The following is a 19,256-nucleotide window of genomic DNA, read 5'->3' on the forward strand; positions in this document are numbered from 1 at the left end:
GATTATTATTATCCTTTTGGTCTTTTCTCCTTTTTGGAATGGCACCTTCCCGCTGTCCCCTAGTGTTAGGAGATGGAGGGTTCTCCTCCAAGTTGGAAAAGAGAATCGGAGTTCTCTCAAGTGAACGGGAAGGACGGGATGCAAAGGTGTGTGATATTTGTGTTGTGGAAAGGTCGGTAGATACCGATAAGTCCACTATCCCGGGAACCGTTTGGGTCTCGTGTTGGAAGTCTGGGGCTAGGATGCGTTGCGGTGTTATAGCAGATGCCAGTAGGCCCAGTGAGGAGCGCCTGGCTGCAGCTAGGTCTTGTGAGACCCTCCTTTCCAACAGGAGCACACCCTGATTTATGGCATCGTTTGCCTTGGCAATGAATTGGTCTATTGGACCTATAATCTGGGCGGCATGCGCAGCTTTGCTGTTTCTAGTTATTCTGGGAGACATAATTATCAGGAACTATATAAACAGTTATACCTCAAAGAGTCCAGAGTGAACAAAATAAGATGATATGTTCTGTTGGGTGCCCACAGAATTATAATGTTAATAGGGTGGCCCAGTCCAGTCTTACCCGATCTGGAACGGGCTAGAACGGGCCCGCCCTTGGCCCGGGCTTCGCCCGGCGTCCCGCGAGACGGGGGTGACGCGCTATTTCAGCGCCTCCTGGCGCGCAGATGACGCGTGCGCCGCTCGGGATGCTGGGGAGTGTGGTTTCTTTACCCCCCTCGTCCCACGCTCCACTCGGCCACCAGGACTCCAAGATGACAGGGGAGTCGGGCAGCGGGAGGCGGGAAGGCGCTCAACCGAGGGCAGAAAGTCTCTGGGAAGGCAGGCGGGCGTCAGGGCAAATTGCGGCAACAGCTTGGCAGTATCAATGAGTGTTCCACCCCTCGACCGGGGTGACGCGCTATTTCAGCGCCTCCTGGCGCGCAGATGACGCGTGCGCCACTCGGGATGCTGGGGAGTGTGGTTTCTTTACCCCCCTCGTCCCACGCTCCACTCGGCCACCAGGACTCCAAGATGACAGGGGAGTCGGGCAGCGGGAGGCGGGAAGGTGCTCAACCGAGGGCAGAAAGTCTCTGGGAAGGCAGGCGGGCGTCAGGGCAAATTGCGGCAACAGCTTGGCAGTATCAATGAGTGTTCAATAAGTCAAAACACATACATCCCGCCTCCTCAATTACACATCAACACCCAGGATACTGTCGCACCATAATGGTACCAGGATAAGAGAGGTTTTTTTTTTTTTTTTTTTTTTTTTAAGTTCAGAGATAGAACAGGATCCGATGTCATATAATCTAGTAACACCAGAGGTAGGGGACATCACAAATCAGGATATGCACATTCGGGACCACTGCAGGCGGGGCGCAGGCACTAACGCGCACTAAACAGGATAGACAATAAATAATACATTACGCTCCCCAATGCAGCACACGCCCGCCGTCTCTAAAAAGGAACTAATATAACATCCCCCATACAGGCTTGAGACATAAGAACATCCGGCAAGCCACCTACTACTCGGAATCCCAAAGATAAGAAAAAGAAAGAAAGGAAAGAAAAAGCCAAGCAAAGCAAGAGAGAAAAAGAGGCCCTAGAAACTGAAAAAGGGAAAGAAAAACAGAGAATACCCCCCACCCTGCACCCCTGCCTCCGGCTACGGCCTCCCCCTCAGCAGAGTGCCTGTCGCCCATTTTATGAAACCCGAGATTTAGAAGAGAGAGAAAAGAAACTACCACCCACCTAGACTAAAAGAGGAACCCAAGCGAGGGAAGGAAAAGAAAGAAATGAAAAACGGAGGGGAGCCCTCCAGCAGTCCCCCGGCCTCTCCCTCTGCAAATAACGTATGTGGACAGGACGTAAAACACCTCCGCTAAAAGCAGTACAATAGAACAGTGCACTAGGCACAGGATCAGCCCAGCATGGTAACAAATAAGACAATATGCCACACATCCCCCATAAACCCGCAAGCAGGAAGTATCGAGAAGGAGGAAACATCATTTATCCTTGTCCTGTCCTGCGCATACCACGATGGCCCACCAAATTGTCGCACTCCAAATCCGCAATCGTAAGGAATAGGAATATCAGAGCAAACCCAGACAGCAGCAATTCTGTAGTGCTGCGATGCGATCGGACCTCATCCGAGCCCGTTCCTGCCAGCGTGATGGACCCAACCTGACGCAATAACATGACTGCCACATCGCAATCGGCAAAGCAGAGCAGGGAAAGATCATCACATTGTCAAAACGTGGTTGGAGCAGAACCAGAGATACCAACAGCATGGCGTAGAAAGAAAGTCCATCGCTCGGTTCCAAGCAGGAGCCCACGGATAGTTCTAGATCACGAATGTCACCAACTGGAGATGGCTCGAGAGCCCGTGTCCCGGATTCTGGGATATCAGTAGCCGGCACCATATTGTCGCGTCTGGGTAAGAAGTGAAGCATCCCACTGTGCGCCCACGAACCACCCGGGCTCATTAGTTCCGCCACAAAGACAACATCATCCAGCTTGTCACCCAGTGAACGGGCATCCTGCTCCAAGGTATCGCGAAGGTCAGCTAGGGCAGCAAGGAGATCGCCAAGATGTAGTTCTGCTCCGTGCCCCCTTTTTGTCAAGCTCCCTTCCTCCATAGGATGCAAATCAGGTCGGGACTCGGTTTCACGGATGCAGCACTCTGCTCCCCTCGCTACGTTCCAAGGAAGCACAATCATAGATCGGGGCCGGGGCACGCGCAGCAGGGCATCAGGCGTCATGGTATCACCAGCAGGGCACCCAAACAGCGGAGACGTAGCCAAAACACAGCCGCCGAGGGAGTCCGCGCTATTAAATGCGGCCGGGCTCAAATTCGGGATTCTCCCGCAATTAGCGGGACGGGTCTCACCGCGGTCCCCGGCGGCAAGCGAGCAAAGGTCCCAAAAAAGCACAAACGACTCAGGGGAACCATGAAGGGTCGATCTAACTCATGCCCCCAATCAGCTGAGCGAGCGATCCGAAAATCGGCCGGTCCGATTCGATCCGGAGCCGACCGGCCCCTCACTGCAGCTGGTGGCCGTTGTTGTTCAATTGATGGCCGGTCCTGCAGTCCAGACGAGTCGCCGGTCTTCAAGCTGCCTCGGGCCGCAAACGCCGCTGTCCGTTTCTCCCCGTGTGGAGGTGGTACAAACCTCGGGGACGCGCCATCGAGTACCGGAGCTGCTCCTGCGCCCGTGTGTGCCCTTTCGAATCAGGATATCAGGCAGAAGGCGCCCCCGGGAGGAGATGGTACACGGAGCCGGGGGACTGGGCGGCCATCTTCGACGCCGGCTTGGCTCCTCCTCAGTAACACTGTTCTTGATCCATGCATTGCTAGCACAGGTACTGGGTTTCTGTAAGAAGGCCCAAATTCCTTCTTATCCGCCATCTTTTCTCTGACTAGATCCCCAATCTTTGGAATACAGACAGGCCTTGCTGGGATGGGTGGTTCTCCTTCAGTGGTCGTTGGCTTCTGTATTGTGTTGCTTTGACTTCTCCTTTTCTCATTTAAGTCCTGCAAAACAGCCAAACGGTCTTTGATATCAAAGGGTTTTTGTTCCACCACTGAAGTGTGATGATCTAGGTTCTGGAGAAGCATTCTAGTACTAAAAAGTACTTCATATGGAGTGATTCTACCCAGAGAATTTCTTGGCAGATTATTTAAACTATGTTGGACACTTATTAGATGTTTGACCCACCCGTCACCCGAGCCTAATACCCTAGCTGTTATAGATTGCTTTATGTCCCGGTTTTTTCTTTCCACTACAGAATTTCCGTGACGATGGAATGGACTCGAATACCGGAATGCAACGCCCAGATTTGCCATGGCCTCTTTGTAAGCTTTGGAGCTAAACGCAGGACCCTGGTCAGAATGTAGCATGCTGACTGCGTATGTGCCGATAAAGACTCGCAAATCGTTTAATAACAGTTCGGGGCGTCAGACGAGCGCTGAGGCTACATCCAAATAATCTTGAACATGAATCCACTGCGACCATGATATACTTATAGTTACCATCCCTCTGTAAGGGAGCACAGTGGTCCAGGTAAACACATGCTAAGGGTTTATCTGAAATTAAAAGGGGCGTCTGCGCCAGGTGTTTCACTGTTGAAACTCATTTTCTGGCAGATTTAACACTCCAAAACATAGTTTCTGGTCTGTTTCCTCATGCGTGGCACCAGTATCTCTGTTTTAATAATGATTCTGTAGGGGAAACACCTGCATGTGCAGAGGCGAGCCCTTCATGTGCTGCTAAAATTAGTCCTAATCTATGTTCCATGTTTGGAATTACTCTATCCCCCACTCCAGGGATTTGAGCAAAATGAACATTATTTACATCAGTTATATATGAGTACTTGAGTGGAAAGCCTTTTGGTAACGTTTTGGATGGGCAAACGGAGAGGCTCAACCAGACGCTAAAGAAGTACTTAAGATGTTACTCAGAGGACGCCAGAGAATCCTGGGTCTCATTGCTGTGGTTGGTCGAGCTCTCATACAATAACGTGGTACATAGTTCCATCGGTGTCTCTCCGTTCATGGCCAACTTTGGGTATGCAGCAACGATCCTCCCAGTGGCCGTCCCGGCGGTGGTGGGGGATCAACCGACGGTCCAGGCCCGCATTGAAGCTCTGTTGCAAGTATATAAAAAAGTAACAGGACACCTGCAGAAGGCAAAGCAGGACTACAAAAAATGAGGGGGATCGACGGAGGGTGGAAGGGCCTGATTACAAGGTGGGGGAGCGAGTATGGCTGTCCACGAAAAACATCCGGTTCAAGCTCCGGAGCGTATTTCATCCTCGGTTTATCGGTCCATACAAAGTGGTGAGGAAAGTCAACCCAGTGGCTTACAAACTCCGCTTGCCGGGGAGCCTGAGAATACACCCGGCGTTCCAATGCAGCTTGTTGAAGCCGGCAGGACCAGCGAAGACGAGGGCTCCTCCTCTGATTCTCACGAATGATGGTGTGGAGTACGAGGTGAGGAGGATTCTGGACTCGCAATACCGATGGGGGTGTTTGTGGTTCCAGGTGTCGTGGAAGGGTATTCTGAGGAGGAAGATTCCTGGGAGCCCAGCAATGATGTGCACGCCCAGTTTGCTGTTCGCTCCTTCTACAAGAGGTTTCCTGGGAAACCGGGCTCTAAGAGGCGCAGGGAAGGGGGGCCTACTGTCAAGATCCAGTTCATTGCGCCTGCCGAGAGTAAAGGACTACAAGTCCCAGAAGGCTCAGCAAGGAGGCGCTTAAAAAGAACTAACGCGCACTTCCACGCGTGCGTAATACTGTGTTTGTGGGCGGTTCGCTTTGGAGAAAGAAACGAGTCCAGGACGTCGTGAGCTGGCGTTTAATCGTTGTTCTGTGTTTGGGGCGAGGATTCACCCAAAGCGGAACCAGAGCGAGCTGAAGCCCGACTACTGTCAAGTAGGGAGAGAGGAGTCGGTACGCGGCTCTGTCTCTCGAGTCTACCGCATCTTTGTGGAACTGAGTTCTAACATCACATGGGAACTTTCGTGAAGTAACAGAGAATTTCCCAACTGCTCCGCTTCTAGGTAGAGGAGTGCTGGCGGCTGAAGAGCATTTTCCAGAACTCGGAAGGCTGCGCGGGCTTAAAGTAACTGGGGTGCATTGACAACGTTCTTGTATAATACAGCGTGTTGATATCCCAGTGAGGAGGAGCGCTGCTAGTCATTGAGTGTTTGGGATTAGGTAATTGGACAGCGTGTTGATACCCCCCGAGAGGAAGGAGTGCTGAGAAGGCAGAAAAAGGGCGGCGGTTGTTCTATGCCGTGGTAGACATAAAATGTTTATGCACAGTGGCTTATGAAGAATAGTGGTGTAACTACGAGACTTCTTTCTGGAAATTCCGGATAAACATATCTTCTGATGACTTGATCAGGGGGTTATTGTGGAGAATCTGGTTTTCTGACCTGAGGAGGCAGAGGTTTCTTTCCTCCAGTTGACGAGGAGATATGAGTTCCATGTTTTGTTTACTTTGCAAGAGGATCAGAATTTGAAGGTACTTAGGGTTTAGTGAGACCTAATGAGAGTAGACATTTGGGTGTATGAGGTATGTTAATGTTGTCTGCTTATGTATTACAGATCCTTTGTCCCTGCAGTCCCTTCCTGTCCTATATCCCCTGCCTGATCTGACTAGAACTCAGTGTCTTTCAGTCTGAGTTCGGAACGATCTGGAAGTAGAACCCTTATAGCATCATCCTGACCCTGAGGAGTTTGAGGAACCTGACACTATATGCATGCGCTGTCAATACTGATGGAGTGTGTACTTGTCTAATGCCATATGTTGCTTATGTGCGCACGTATATCCCACTCTCGGACAGTGGCGTTCAAGTCAGCATGGTCCAAAGCCTGTGCCTCCGCCAATGCCGATGCCGATTTCTCTACCTCGAGGCCCTGTTGCAATTGCCTACGGACTACACGTCAGCCCCATACCTGCCCCTTGTACCCCGGCTTTCAGTGCCTCCCATTTTATGGCTCCATTGGTGCTTGCCCCCTCGCAATTCATTGTCATATAGTCAGTCAGGATATGTTCTCCTTTCTAACCGGATCTTCTAAGCTATCCGACGGCATTTGCCACGTACTATGAAGGTGGGCAGAGGGGCCCCAGCGGACAATGCAGCTAATTGGGGAGTGATCAGAGAGGAAACGGGCCAAGTGGGTCACTTCAACATGTAGGCCAGCCTCGGTCTCAGAGACTAAAACCCTGTCCGGGCTACTGTATGTGTTACGAAAGGAAGAGAGGCAAGTTTACAGCCTCTGAGTCAGGTGTATATCTCGCCATATATCCCGTATTGCTAGGTTTCTTGGAGTCTCTCAGTCATCCGTGGCTTGGTGCCTTGTCGGGGAGGGTGCCTGTCCAGGCCAGCGTCTAGTACACAGTTTAAATCCGTCACCCAGAGAAGCGGGGCATCTAGGTCTGTCGTGAGAGGGTCTTGTATGGACAGGCAAAAGTCCGGGTCATCTACGTTTGGTGCGTAGATGTTCAGGATAACCATATCTCTAATTCTGCCCTGCACGTGCGTACCCCTCATACTCAACATATGCTGCATACAATAACTGATAACAAATAATGTAAACTATGCCAAGTTCCCCCACCCCCTCCCGCAGACAAATGCTTGTGCCAGGGGCGGAGAGGAAACCAAGGCTCTGTGCGCTCCCTCCACTGCAAATTACTCGGAAAGGACTTTTGGGCAAAGCTGAGTACATATCCATCGCTCCAGAAAATGTTTGGTCTAGCTTTTTCAGCCCGCTTCGGAATCCGTAGGGCTCTGATGTTGCTGAGTACTCTGCTCAATGCTCAAGGGACGTCGTGGCCGCGGACATCTGGGCCACCTATTGCTTAAGTGACGCCATCTCTCCTTGTAAGTTCAGTATGTCCCCCTTGGCGAGTGGTCATTTTGTCTGCTACTTTATGTAACCCGGCCCTCAACCGAGGAAAGTGAGAAGCGCTTACAACAAACACAGCCGCCTAGCAAAAACTGACCAGTTCAGAATACAACTGGATGGAGCCAAAAATAGACCTAAAAAACTCTTTGAGATCAACCATCTAACCAGTCTTCTTACCAGAACCCTGCTCCGGTATCCCCGCTCCCCTGTGGTGATGGTTTCACAGCTCATTTCTCCGAAAAAACAAGGAAAATTGAACTGGTGCTATTAGCTGCCACCCTATCATTGTCATCTAAGAAACCTCCCACAGGATCAGGTTAGGTGGTAGAACCCATGACAATATACTCACCTTGGTTGGTACAAAAACAAACGCCTCTTGGAGCTGTTTTCTCCTACCAGACGGCAATGAGCTACTGCACAACATGGTATCCATCAAACCATACAATCATTTTGGTGATCCCTTACCCGCCAAGCTCTATAAAGATTTAAGCTCAGCCATTCTCCCTCTCTGGTCCAGGATCATTAATAAAGCCCTCTTACAGGGAAAGATTCCGGACTACCTAAAAGTTGGGCAAGTTACTCCCATTCCTAAGAAGCCTAGCGCAGACTTATCAGATCCAAACAACTTTCGACCTATTACCAGCAGTATGACCATAGCTAAATTGCTTGAAAAATGCATACATTCACAGCTCTGCAAACACATTCAGAAATATCAACTCCTTGACCCTCATAAGCGAGGATTCAGATCAAGGCACAGTACTGAAACGGTACTAACGCACATTGTTGATGACGCCGTGAGAGCCCTTGACCAAAGTGTACCTTGTCTCCTGATCCTACTGGAACTGTCCTCAGCATTCGATACCATCAAACATGAAAACCTGATTGATCTCCTTCAATATAGGATGAGACTCTCAGGACCGGTCCTAAACTTGTTTGCCTCCTTCCTGCACAAACGCATGCAAAGGATCAAAGTTAATCATGCCCTCGCTTCCAGTACCCCAAGGTTCTGCCCTCTCGCCCATTCTCTTCAACCTCTTTATGGAACCTCTTGCGGCCATTCTGAACCAAGCGAACATTCAATACCACACGCATGCGGATGACACGCAATTATACCTGAAGATCTCTTTGCAAGAGAACATAAAAATATTAAATGCCGCACTTACCCAAACTCATCAATGGATAGCTCAGAACCATCTCCTCCTAAATACACTCAAAACAGAATTTCTTTTGATCACCCCACCTAATCTCTCGGCTCCTACCGTTGACTGGATTAAACACCTAACTGTGTAAACTGCACACCTCATGTTGTGGACTCTGCCAAATCATTAGGTATCACCTTGGATAAACACTTAAACATGCAAGCACACATTAGTGCTACTACTAGGGGAGCCAATTTCCAACTCAACACACTAAAGAAAATCAAACCTTTCCTCCCTCCCGAAGATCTACGGCCGGTGGTTCAATCTCTGATTATCCCTAGGTTGGAATATGGGCATGGTGACCCTCGCTGGACTGCCTGAAGCTAGCTTGGCCCCACTCAGAGCTACCTTGAACGCATGGGCTACAATTATAACGGGCTCGAGAAAATATGATCAAATTTCCCCCGGCCTGCTGCAACTAAATTGGCTACCTGTTGAAGCTAGAATCTGACTTAAGATAGCTTGTCTGACTCATAAAGCCATACAATACAATACCCCGTACTACCTAGTAAATAAGCTTGAGCTATCAGGCTCCAGTTTATAACCAGTGTCCATTTTTTCACCCTCTGAGACTAATGAATGCCACTATCCTTTAATACTGAGACGGTAACCTTGTGCTGCCGATTATTTTTATTCACATTGTTCTATGTCATTTATTTGCACTGTAAGATATTAGCACTTGTACACAGACCGCACCAATTTTAAATTATGGGTAAACCTGCAGGTTCCAGTCGGCTTCAGCACATATATTTTTATTATCAGTTCTCTCATTTCTTTTTCTTGTTCTACATCAAGTAACGAGTCAACAGTTTGAACTTCGCAAAGGTTGAGTCTGCTAGTAGTGCCATCTTACCTGGGTGGGGAGAGGATGCCAATGATGAAGCATGACACTATAATGTGTGTGAGGCATCCTCTTCCACTAAAGATGGCCTCCTTGGTTTGAAGGGTCGTATGTAACCTGTAGTAGGTAGCATCTGAACCCATCATTAGGTCCACACTCATTGTTTTGGTAAGGCAACCCACTTCATTTGGAACTCAGACCCCACCAGAAAAAAACTTTAAGGAGATAAAGATTTTTTATCATTGCAGCCTAATATTTTGACTATCAACTCCCAACATACAGTGAAGGCTCCACATTCTAATTAAAATCGGAAATATTTATCCTGCTGTTCTGTCAACTTACGATGGTACTGGGAGCGAAGCTGGTATGGAGAGTCACCCATTCTCTCAAAAGAAGTATAACAACAATCAACAAGCAACTCTGCTTCATAGGACCTTTATCTGATCACAAATTGAATCATTGGCTGTGTTGTGATATAATTTAGGTTGTGGAGTCACCATGTCTGGTTCTGTGAGCACCCAAAAACATGCTCTGTAGGTGGTGCACAGAAAAGGTGCTGATTTGTTTTAAAAGGGTATTTCATTAGAAAAACTGGACTGCATAATGAACAGCATGATATTCTATGACATACTTGTTAAAATTAACATTTACTTCATTTTTAAGTCACTGAAATGCACTTAAGTAGGCATTAGCTTAAGCTTGGCTAAGTACATACAAGACATTAAATTAGCTTAAAGATTGCAAACATTTAATTGTTGTTAAGTTACTTCTACCTTGGCCGTGATCTGAAACTCCTCATGTTCTTTAAGAAGTTCTTGTGTGTGTTGAATACTAGACCCAGTTGAGGTATGCGTGGACAAATAGAACTGTCCGTTATCATTGATCCATTCCAAGGCCTAAATGTGTAACAAGAGAAAAAATGGGGTGGATGAAAGAAGCAAAGTTAAACAAAAATAGATATGTTTAGATATGCAGGTCTTTGGTAGCATTAAATATAGGATACTGGCAATCTCTTACTCAAAACTGAGAACATAACAGAATGGCCCTCTAGGTTTATTTACTTAATGCTCAAATGTTTCTATATATTAACTGGCCTAAGAGTTTTTAAACAAAGAGAAGGCTTGAGCAAAATATGTTACAAATTACATATGTAAGTGCATCTTGTGTTCCCTATAAATATATGAAGGCATAAAGCCTTCTAACAACTGATTAGCTTATTCTCAAAACACTCTTCACGAGGTAATGCATTCTAAGCATTCACCCGAAAAGACACAATGACTGAATCCAATTTAATAGCAAGTGTTAGAAATGGAATCTCTGGTTGGCTAAGGCTTGCGCCAAAGCTAAGCAGAGACCACCACTCTAGTCAGGCAAGGGAGTTACACGCCAAAGATAACCCCTGCTCACCCTCTTGGGAGCTTGGCACGAGCAGTCAGGCTTATCCCGGTGCGTTTGTGCAACAAACACACACAGCAACAACATACTAAGTACACCACAAAAAGAACTCCACACAAGGTGGAACAAAATCACCATCGACCAGATCTCCTCATCGCTCCTTCAAAACCCTCCTGTCCACTCTTCAAACCCCGACCAAGCAGCCATTAACTTCACCCAATGGCTATCCAACAGCGCCGACATCCTAGCACCGTTGAAAAAACGTCAAATCAAGCTTGGCAGCAAAAACGCCTCCTGGTTCAACGATGATCTTAAGAAATCCAAGAAACTCTGTCGCTCCCTCGAGAAGGCCTGGAAAAATGACCCAAACACCAGCACCAAGGACGCCTTCAAAAACGCCACCCGCACACACCACCAACTAATCCGATCTGCCAAGAAAGCCGCTTTCAAAGACCGACTAGATAACAACGCCCACAACAGCAAGGAATTATTCAACATCGTCAAAGAATTTACCAACCCATCAGCCAACTCCAACGACATCACCCCCTCCCAAGCCCTATGCGACTCACTAGCTTCCTTCTTCCACAACAAAATCGCAGACATTCACAACAGCTTCGACAACCGACCCGGAGACCAACCCACTCAACCTACTGCAGGAACTTCACCCCCCTTGAACACCCTTAATGACTGGAACCCAATCTCAACTGAGGACACCATCCGCCTGATGAACTCCATCCACTCAGGATCCCCAACTGACCCATGCCCTCACCACATCTTCAACAAAGCAGACTCCATCATAGCTCCACACCTTCGAGACGTCATCAACTGCTCCCTCAACTCCGCCACCTTCCCAGAAAGCTGGAAACACGCAGAACTCAGCGCCCTTCTGAAAAAACCCACAGCTGACCCCACCGAACTCAAAAACTACCGCCCCATCTCGCTTCTTCCTTTCCCGGCCAAAGTCATCGAGAAAGCTGTCAACAACCAGCTCGCCACCTTCCTCGAAAGCAACAAATCCCTCGACCCCTCACAGTCCGGATTCCGAGCCAAACACAGCACTGAGACCGCACTCATCGCAGCAACAGACGACATCCGAACTCTATTGGACAATGGAGACACAGTCTCTCTCATCCTCCTCGACACAGTCTGTCATAGCACCCTATTACAGCGCCTCAGAAACATCGGAATCCAAGGAAAAGCACTGGAATGGATCACCTCGTTCCTTACCGGAAGAACTCAGAGAGTCCGGCTCCCTCCTTTCAAGTCAGAGGACTCTGAAGTCATCTGCGGCGTGCCACAAGGATCTTCTCTCAGCCCCACCCTCTTCAACGTATACATGAGCCCCCTCGCAGCCATCGCACGCCAACACAACCTCAACATCATCTCCTACGCTGACGACACTCAACTGATCCTCTCACTCACCAAAGACCCTAACACCGCCAAAAACAACTTACACGAAGGAATGAAAGAAGTAGCCGAGTGGATGAAGCACAGCCGTCTGAAACTTAACTCAGACAAAACAGAAGTCCTCATCTTAGGCACCTCCCCCTCCGCCTGGGACGACTCTTGGTGGCCAGAGGCCCTTGGAAAAGCACCCACCCCGACGGACCACGCACGGAACCTGGGCGTCATTCTGGACTCCTCACTCTCGATGACCAGACAAGTCAACGCTGTCTCATCATCTTGCTTCAACATTCTTCGCATGCTCAAAAAGACATTTTGCTGGATCCCCACCGAAACTAGAAAAACGGTCACTCACGCACTGGTCATGAGCCGCCTGGACTATGGAAATACCCTATACGCCGGTACCTCCGCAAAACTCCAGAGAAAACTCCAACGCATCCAGAACGCCTCAGCCAGGCTCATACTAGACATCCCGCGTAAAGAACACATCTCTGGTCACCTAAAAAACCTCCACTGGCTCCCCGTAAATAAGAGGAGCACTTTCCGCCTCTTAACCCACGCACACAAAGCACTTTACGAACTTGGACCCGAATGCCTCAACACACGACTGTCCTTCTACACCCCCTCCCGTCAGCTACGATCCTCCAACCAAGCCCTTGCCACTGTACCTCGCATCAACAAAGCCACCATGGGAGGTAGATTCTTATCCTACCTGGCAGCTAAAACCTGGAACTCTCTTCCCACTCACCTACGCCTTACTCAGAACCACCTGGCATTCAGAAAACAACTTAAAACTTGGATTTTCGACAAGTAACTTCCCCCCCCCCCCCTTCCTCAAGCGCCTTGAGACCCTATGGGTATGTAGCGCGCTATATAAATCCTGACTTGACTTGACTTGAAGGTTAAATATAAAAATAGCCTTTGTATTATCATAAAACATATTAGGATAGTAATCACACAATATATACTGTGCCAACTGGCACTGGGCAATATTTACAGGGGATATATACACATGACAGGGCCACGTGGGCCCACTGTTATGTTATTAATACTTATAGAGCGCGCGATTACCCTAGGGTGTCCTGGCGCTAAGTACTGATTGCCTGAGAAACATAACATCAAGCCTAATAGTAAGAGAAAAGCCATGTCTTAAGGCCCCTACAAAAAGAAATTAGACCTGGAGCATTTCTAAGTTGGAACGCAATTCAGAATCATCACTTAGTAAAGATAATAAATGTAGACATATACTAAACGTAGAACACTATACTCAGCATCATCCTGTAACATAAATCACGTCATGCACAGTATCACATTACGCGAGAAATATATTCTGCGCCAACCTCATAAGCCTAAACATATTAGACCATAACCTCCTAAGCATAACTCACATTAGGAAATACTCTTACTAACATAAACCACAGTAGGGAATAACTCATACCTAAACCACAGTAGAGAATAATCTTGCATGCATAAACCACAGTATGAAAATAACCTCTTACCTGAACCACAGTAGACGATAACTCAAACATGAACACAGTACATAAAAACACATTTAGAGGCATAAATCAGGGTGCATAAAACAGTACATGAATTACATTTCCTGAGCGCCTACATAAATCACATTAGGGCCTGGTGCCCTATTAACCCAACAGTTCCCCTGGCCAACTGTCCTTTTCAAAGGGGCTGAAATGCCATATGTCCAAAAGTCAGGGCGGCTGTCAATGCAGCAAAAGTCATGGGTGTGCAATTGCGCAGACCTAAACGTTGCAGCTGGCACTAAGTGCTGCGCAGCTGTGAATGTATGGGACAAAGGAGTGCATCTCACTCCTAACTCAATCACAAATGTCCCCAAAGAAAGAATGGCCTAAACGTTGCAGCTGGCACTAAGTGCTGTGAGCTGTGTATCTGAACGTGGGCCTGGCCATGCAATGAGCCCTCTGACAAATATGCGAAAAACGTTGCTGCTGCCCACGTTGGTGCGGCGCAGATGAGAACAGAGTAAAAGGGGCCCTGGCACAAATGTGCCCTCGGGGCCCCACTGGGCCTCTTTAAACAAACTTGGCCCCTCAAACGTTGCAGCTGCCCTCTAGCCAAATGGACAGCTGTAGGATATGGCCAGAACTGGATGGAAGTATGGACACCACAGGCCCTCGGGACCCCGACTGGGGCCATTAAATAACCCATTCTTGGAGCGGCCCAGGCTATTAAAACAAAACAGGCCGAACAACATGGGAGCGGCCGCTATGGGGAAACAACAATGGGGCAGGCACCGATAGCGTGCCTCGATATGCACCCCCTCCCCACCAGCTCCACTCACCGGACTCCTCATGCGTGCTTCTCCTCGCTTGCTGGCACTCACGGGGCTCTCACTCACTCACAGGAGCCCCTCACAGGCAGGCGGCGTCCTCAGGGAACGCCTCTCCTCTTTACCTGGGCCCCTTCCTAGGACCCGGGACTGCCGCATAGAGACCGCGAGGTGCCGGACTTCTTTGGTGGGCGGTGCTGCCATTGGCCGGCCAACTACTTCCTGCTTTGGACCTACCCGGAGTCAGGCAGACTCTGCTATATTGGGGATATTGATCGGGCCGCGGTGGTGAATCACAGCCGCCAAACGCGGGGTGGCACCCGCTCTAAACGGAAGTATAAGCGGACAATGAGGGGTAGACTCCCTCCTAAGTTAAAATATGAAGCGGGTGGGTTCCCACCATTTCAAAGATGCCGAATGCGGGGTGGGACCCGCTATTTGAATATAAAGAACCAGGCAACATGCGGGGTGGACACCTGCCAATAAAGAAAACCACGTGGCGGGACCGCAATTTAAATATAAAAATAAGCGAGGTGGGCACCCGCGAAATAAAGAAAAATGCGGGGTGGGCACCCGCTGTTTAGGCATCATGGGGGGGGGGAATCCCTACGATGGGTATTCCCTCACAGAGGGCTGCAGCTCCGCGCTGCGAAACCCTCAGGCTCTTCTCCATTGGGGAAAGTAAATTAAAAAGGTCCCAGTGCGCACAAAGTCCTGAAGATCATGGACTGAAGAAGGAAGAGGAAAAGGGTCCCATCAAGTCTTTTAGGCATCAAGGGGCAATGCAGGGCCAAGGGAGGCAAGCCCTCATGGCTGCCCCCCATGGCCCCAGCGGCAGCACGCCCCGGAAGGAACAGCACACCAAGACTGAACTGAACATTTTCATGGAGTCACATCCCCTATATTTATATCAACATTTCCTTTGTGTCACAGCACAGGACTTGGGGATACCAGTCAGAACTGGTTTAGGGGGCATTTGGAGCACTTTGTTTTGCCAAGCTCCTGTGGTAAATTAAATTTACTTATTACCTCATTTCTGAATTTCTATGCTTAATAAATCATAATTTCTTGTCAATGCAAAGCGAGGAGTCCGTGGTGCTCAAATGAAGGAGGAGAAGACCAATAACTTGAGTTAAGTGGAGCGCTTCCAGCACCAAGCGGGCACAGGAGCAATCTCTCAAGTCCCTCTCTTGAAGTGGGGGTCTTTATTTTCAACAGCAGAATATTTATACAGTCTTGGTCACGAGACAAAATAGAGGAACAAACAGGTCGTGGCAGATAGAGGAACAAAAGATCAGCAAGAGGAGCAGAGTGTGAAGAAATGGGGGCGTGTCTTAGGCTTCGTGAGGGGACTTGCGATGTGAAATAGTCTGACAGTTGGAAGGGGGAGGCTTCCTCATTTGGGGGTTTGTACTCGTGCTTCATGTCAGAAACATGAACCATCTCTGCGGGGGAGCAGGAACTCATGTACTGGTTTCCCGGACTTGGCAGAAACCACAGAGACAGATGGTGAAATTGAGGAAGGCCAGGTGCAGGGGTGTCGTGCTCGTGCTCGGGGTCTTGGGACACCAAAGGGTGAATTAAAAACAAAATGGTGCCGGCTTTTAATGTGGGCAATTATTAATCGCGCAAAGGGGATTGCGCAAAAGGACATAATTTAGATCGCGCAGAGGGCAGCGAAGGGGCATAATTATAGATTTTATTTCCACATTCCCTCCTTGCCCCAGAGTGTACCTACATTATATCTCAATTTGCATGAGATCATTTATACATTTTTGTAACATGATTCTTTCCCTTTCTCTCTGCTGGACAAGTGGTTTAGGAATGCATTTTGCAGCGCATAGACCGCACAGGGCAGGACCACATTGGATGCAAAGGCAGCATCCAGTTATTATCAGGAATATTATACCTGCTGCTGACAGCAGTTGCCATCCCCAGGACGATATTATCTTCCAGAACCAGTCAGACCACGTCCAAGTGCCAGGTTCTTGATGTAAACTTACGGCTATCTTGTGTAATTTTGTTATGGCCGTGTATACAGATGGGGAATTATCAGGAATAAATATACAGCAGCTAGAGCCTATAATTTTACAGGCTCCGCCTCTGTCATCCAAGATGATGTCAAGGACAAGGCGATTTTGGAGAGTAACCAATCGTATGGCAGACTGCTCCTGGGTTAAGCTCCCCAGGGCAGACTCTCTAAGGTCCTTGTCAACCTGCGTATAAGCTTGCTGTTCTGTACAGGGCCAACAAAGAAGAAGAACCCTTTGTTAAAATCTGTATACTGTTCCCATGAGGTTTCCGTTTGGTCAACCAAGGAGGTATCGATCGTTCTTTTATGTCTGACATGGGGCACTAGGAGGTCTCGGTGGTAAGTGGATGGGGCCACAAAGACAGGGGGTAACAGGAATGCTATATAGCAAGTTCCCCCCAGTTCAAGGGCAGCTGCACATAGGCCATTTGGCCACAGATGAAATAAGTATGGCGAGATGCTAGAAATGAGGACTTTCCTCTGTCTTCAAAACTTATAGTGGTATGACAGTCACTGTGTCCTAACGGAACAGAGCCATTTTTCTGGATGCACAGGTGTCCTTTTACTGGTGAGACCGAGATGGAAGGGGGACCAGCATTCTTTTTAGGTTTGGTATTTAACATCTTGTAGGACATGGTCATGTTCCCTTGCTTTTATTCTTCACGTTCTAGGACTGTACCGGTCGCCTGAGGATCTCCCTCCTTATTATGGTAACAGGCAGTATTGAGTACCTTGTTTAAATCCCCCCAAGGCCACCCATTCTTGCATGAATTATTTCCGTCAGGGCAGGAGGTGGGGGTAGTATCGTCAGCTGTTATTAGGGCGAACCAGGCTTCACAAGTTCCATTATAAGAGAATGGGAAAGGAAAAAGAGGCATCCCTCCCTTTTTCTGCTGAGGTGGGATGCGGCCACATATCCAACAATTGGTGCTATTACTGGCCTTCTGAGTGTGGTGTAGCATCTGTATGAAGGTATTGTTTCGCAAGGCTAGTCTATGGGCTTGTTCATGAGGGGGTAGGTCGTGATAGGTGTGTTCCTGAGTGCTGTTGGGTGTATGAGGTGTGTGTTGTGTTGGAGGAAAAACAGTGTGGAGAATCCAACCAAGACACGTCATAACTGCCATGAGGAAAAATAATACTGTCAAACATATAATAGGACCATTATGTCTTTTTCTAGAGTTCATTTTTTTCTCTCCCACATAGTCAAGGTGTTAAAATCCATTCCCATGCTCCAACCGCTTCACCACTGGACCGACGCCCAATGGACTTAATTAGCCAGAGTCCGAATGGCAGACCTTAACTTTGATTTGTAATCCTGTTGTGGGGTTAGTTCCAAAGGCAATAAAGATTGTTCAGTCACAATGTCAGTGGGATTGGCAGGGCCATCAGCAACAGTGTCTTTTTGTCCAGAATGTTTCCGGCAGTGGCTTGCGTGGAGCCAGCCCTTCCTGCCCTCGACCTTCACTGCTGTCCGTGTTGTTAGTAGTACGAGTCTTGGCTTCTTCCACCTGGGCTGGAGGGGACTGGTCCGGTCGAAGTTCCTCTCCAGGACCCAGTCCCCGGGTCGGATGGCGTGTTCTTCCGGGTTGGTTTTGTCAGGGAAGGTGGCAGCAACCTGAGAACGACAAGATTGGAGTGCAGACCTCAAGGAAGCCAGGTAGTCAGTCAGCATAGTACTGTCAACATCAGTTATTCTTTTAGGCCTTGGCATCCACCACATATTTGGTGGTCTGCCAAAGACCACTTCATATAGAGATAAGCCAGTTCTGGAATGGGCTACCATACGCATGTAGAAGAGGGCAACCGGTAAGGCTACCATCCAGTCCACGCCTTTGTCAGTGCATATCTTGGCCAATTTTGTCTTCAAAGTTTGGTTGTGCCTTTCTACTAGACCTGCTGCCCGAGGATGTCTTACACAGTGAAACTTCCAAGTGTACCCTAACAGAAGAGACACTTGCTTCATGAGTTCAGAGGAAAAAGGTTGGCCGTTATCTGAGTAGATGACACGGGGCAACCCATACCTCGGGAAAAATTCTCTAACTAATTGTTTAGCAGTTGTCGTTGCAGTGTAATCTGGGACGGGATAGGCTTCTGTCCATCTGGTCAGAGCACACACTACAACTAGCACATACTTGTGACCTCTACATCTCTCCATCTGGATATAGTCCATCTGGAGAACTTCAAATGGATGGTCAGGGGGTTGGAATCCTCCCTGTTCCACCTTTGTGCCTTTTCCTGGGTTGAACTGATTACAAATCATGCACGTTTTAACTTTTTGTTTGGCTGCAGCTCTCAAATGTTTGTTGTGCCATATATTCTGTATGCGGTATGCTGTCTAACATTGCTTTTTCTCCCAGATGCGCTGGTCCATGTATGGTGTTTACCATAACTTGTACCATGGCATCCGGTAGAAACCATACTGCTCTTTCAGGTGTCATCCAGCCTTGATCTGTAAGGACCCCTCCTTTTTCCTTCCATTCTAGCAGTTCCTGTGGTGTGGCGTGACTTTGGACATCCTGGATGTCAGAAAAGGGGTCTCTTATTGTATATTGGCGGTGTGGTATACTTAATTCTGTGTTGCTGCTAACTTGGCTGCACTGTCTGCAGAATCATTCCCTTTTGATATTTCATCTGTTCCTTTTGTGTGCGCTTTACATTTTAGCACTGCGATTTTCTCTGGTAA

The 19,256-nt window shown here is 48.4% G+C and overlaps 1 protein-coding gene across 3 annotated transcripts in view; it reads right to left on the reverse strand.

Annotated features, from left to right (window-relative positions):
• Positions 1-19,256, reverse strand: part of TRIO (trio Rho guanine nucleotide exchange factor) — a 4,034,553-nt gene that overhangs the window by 2,420,695 nt on the left and 1,594,602 nt on the right. For all 3 annotated transcript variants that reach the window (XM_078687660.1, XM_078687659.1, XM_078687661.1), the window contains exon 21: positions 10,211-10,333. In XM_078687660.1, coding sequence (XP_078543786.1) covers positions 10,211-10,333 — 123 coding nt within the window. The remainder of the gene's footprint in view (positions 1-10,210; positions 10,334-19,256) is intronic.

The sequence above is a fragment of the Lissotriton helveticus genome, chromosome 4_1 (genome assembly GCF_964261635.1).
Source record: "Lissotriton helveticus chromosome 4_1, aLisHel1.1, whole genome shotgun sequence".
Classification (NCBI taxonomy): domain Eukaryota; kingdom Metazoa; phylum Chordata; class Amphibia; order Caudata; family Salamandridae; genus Lissotriton; species Lissotriton helveticus.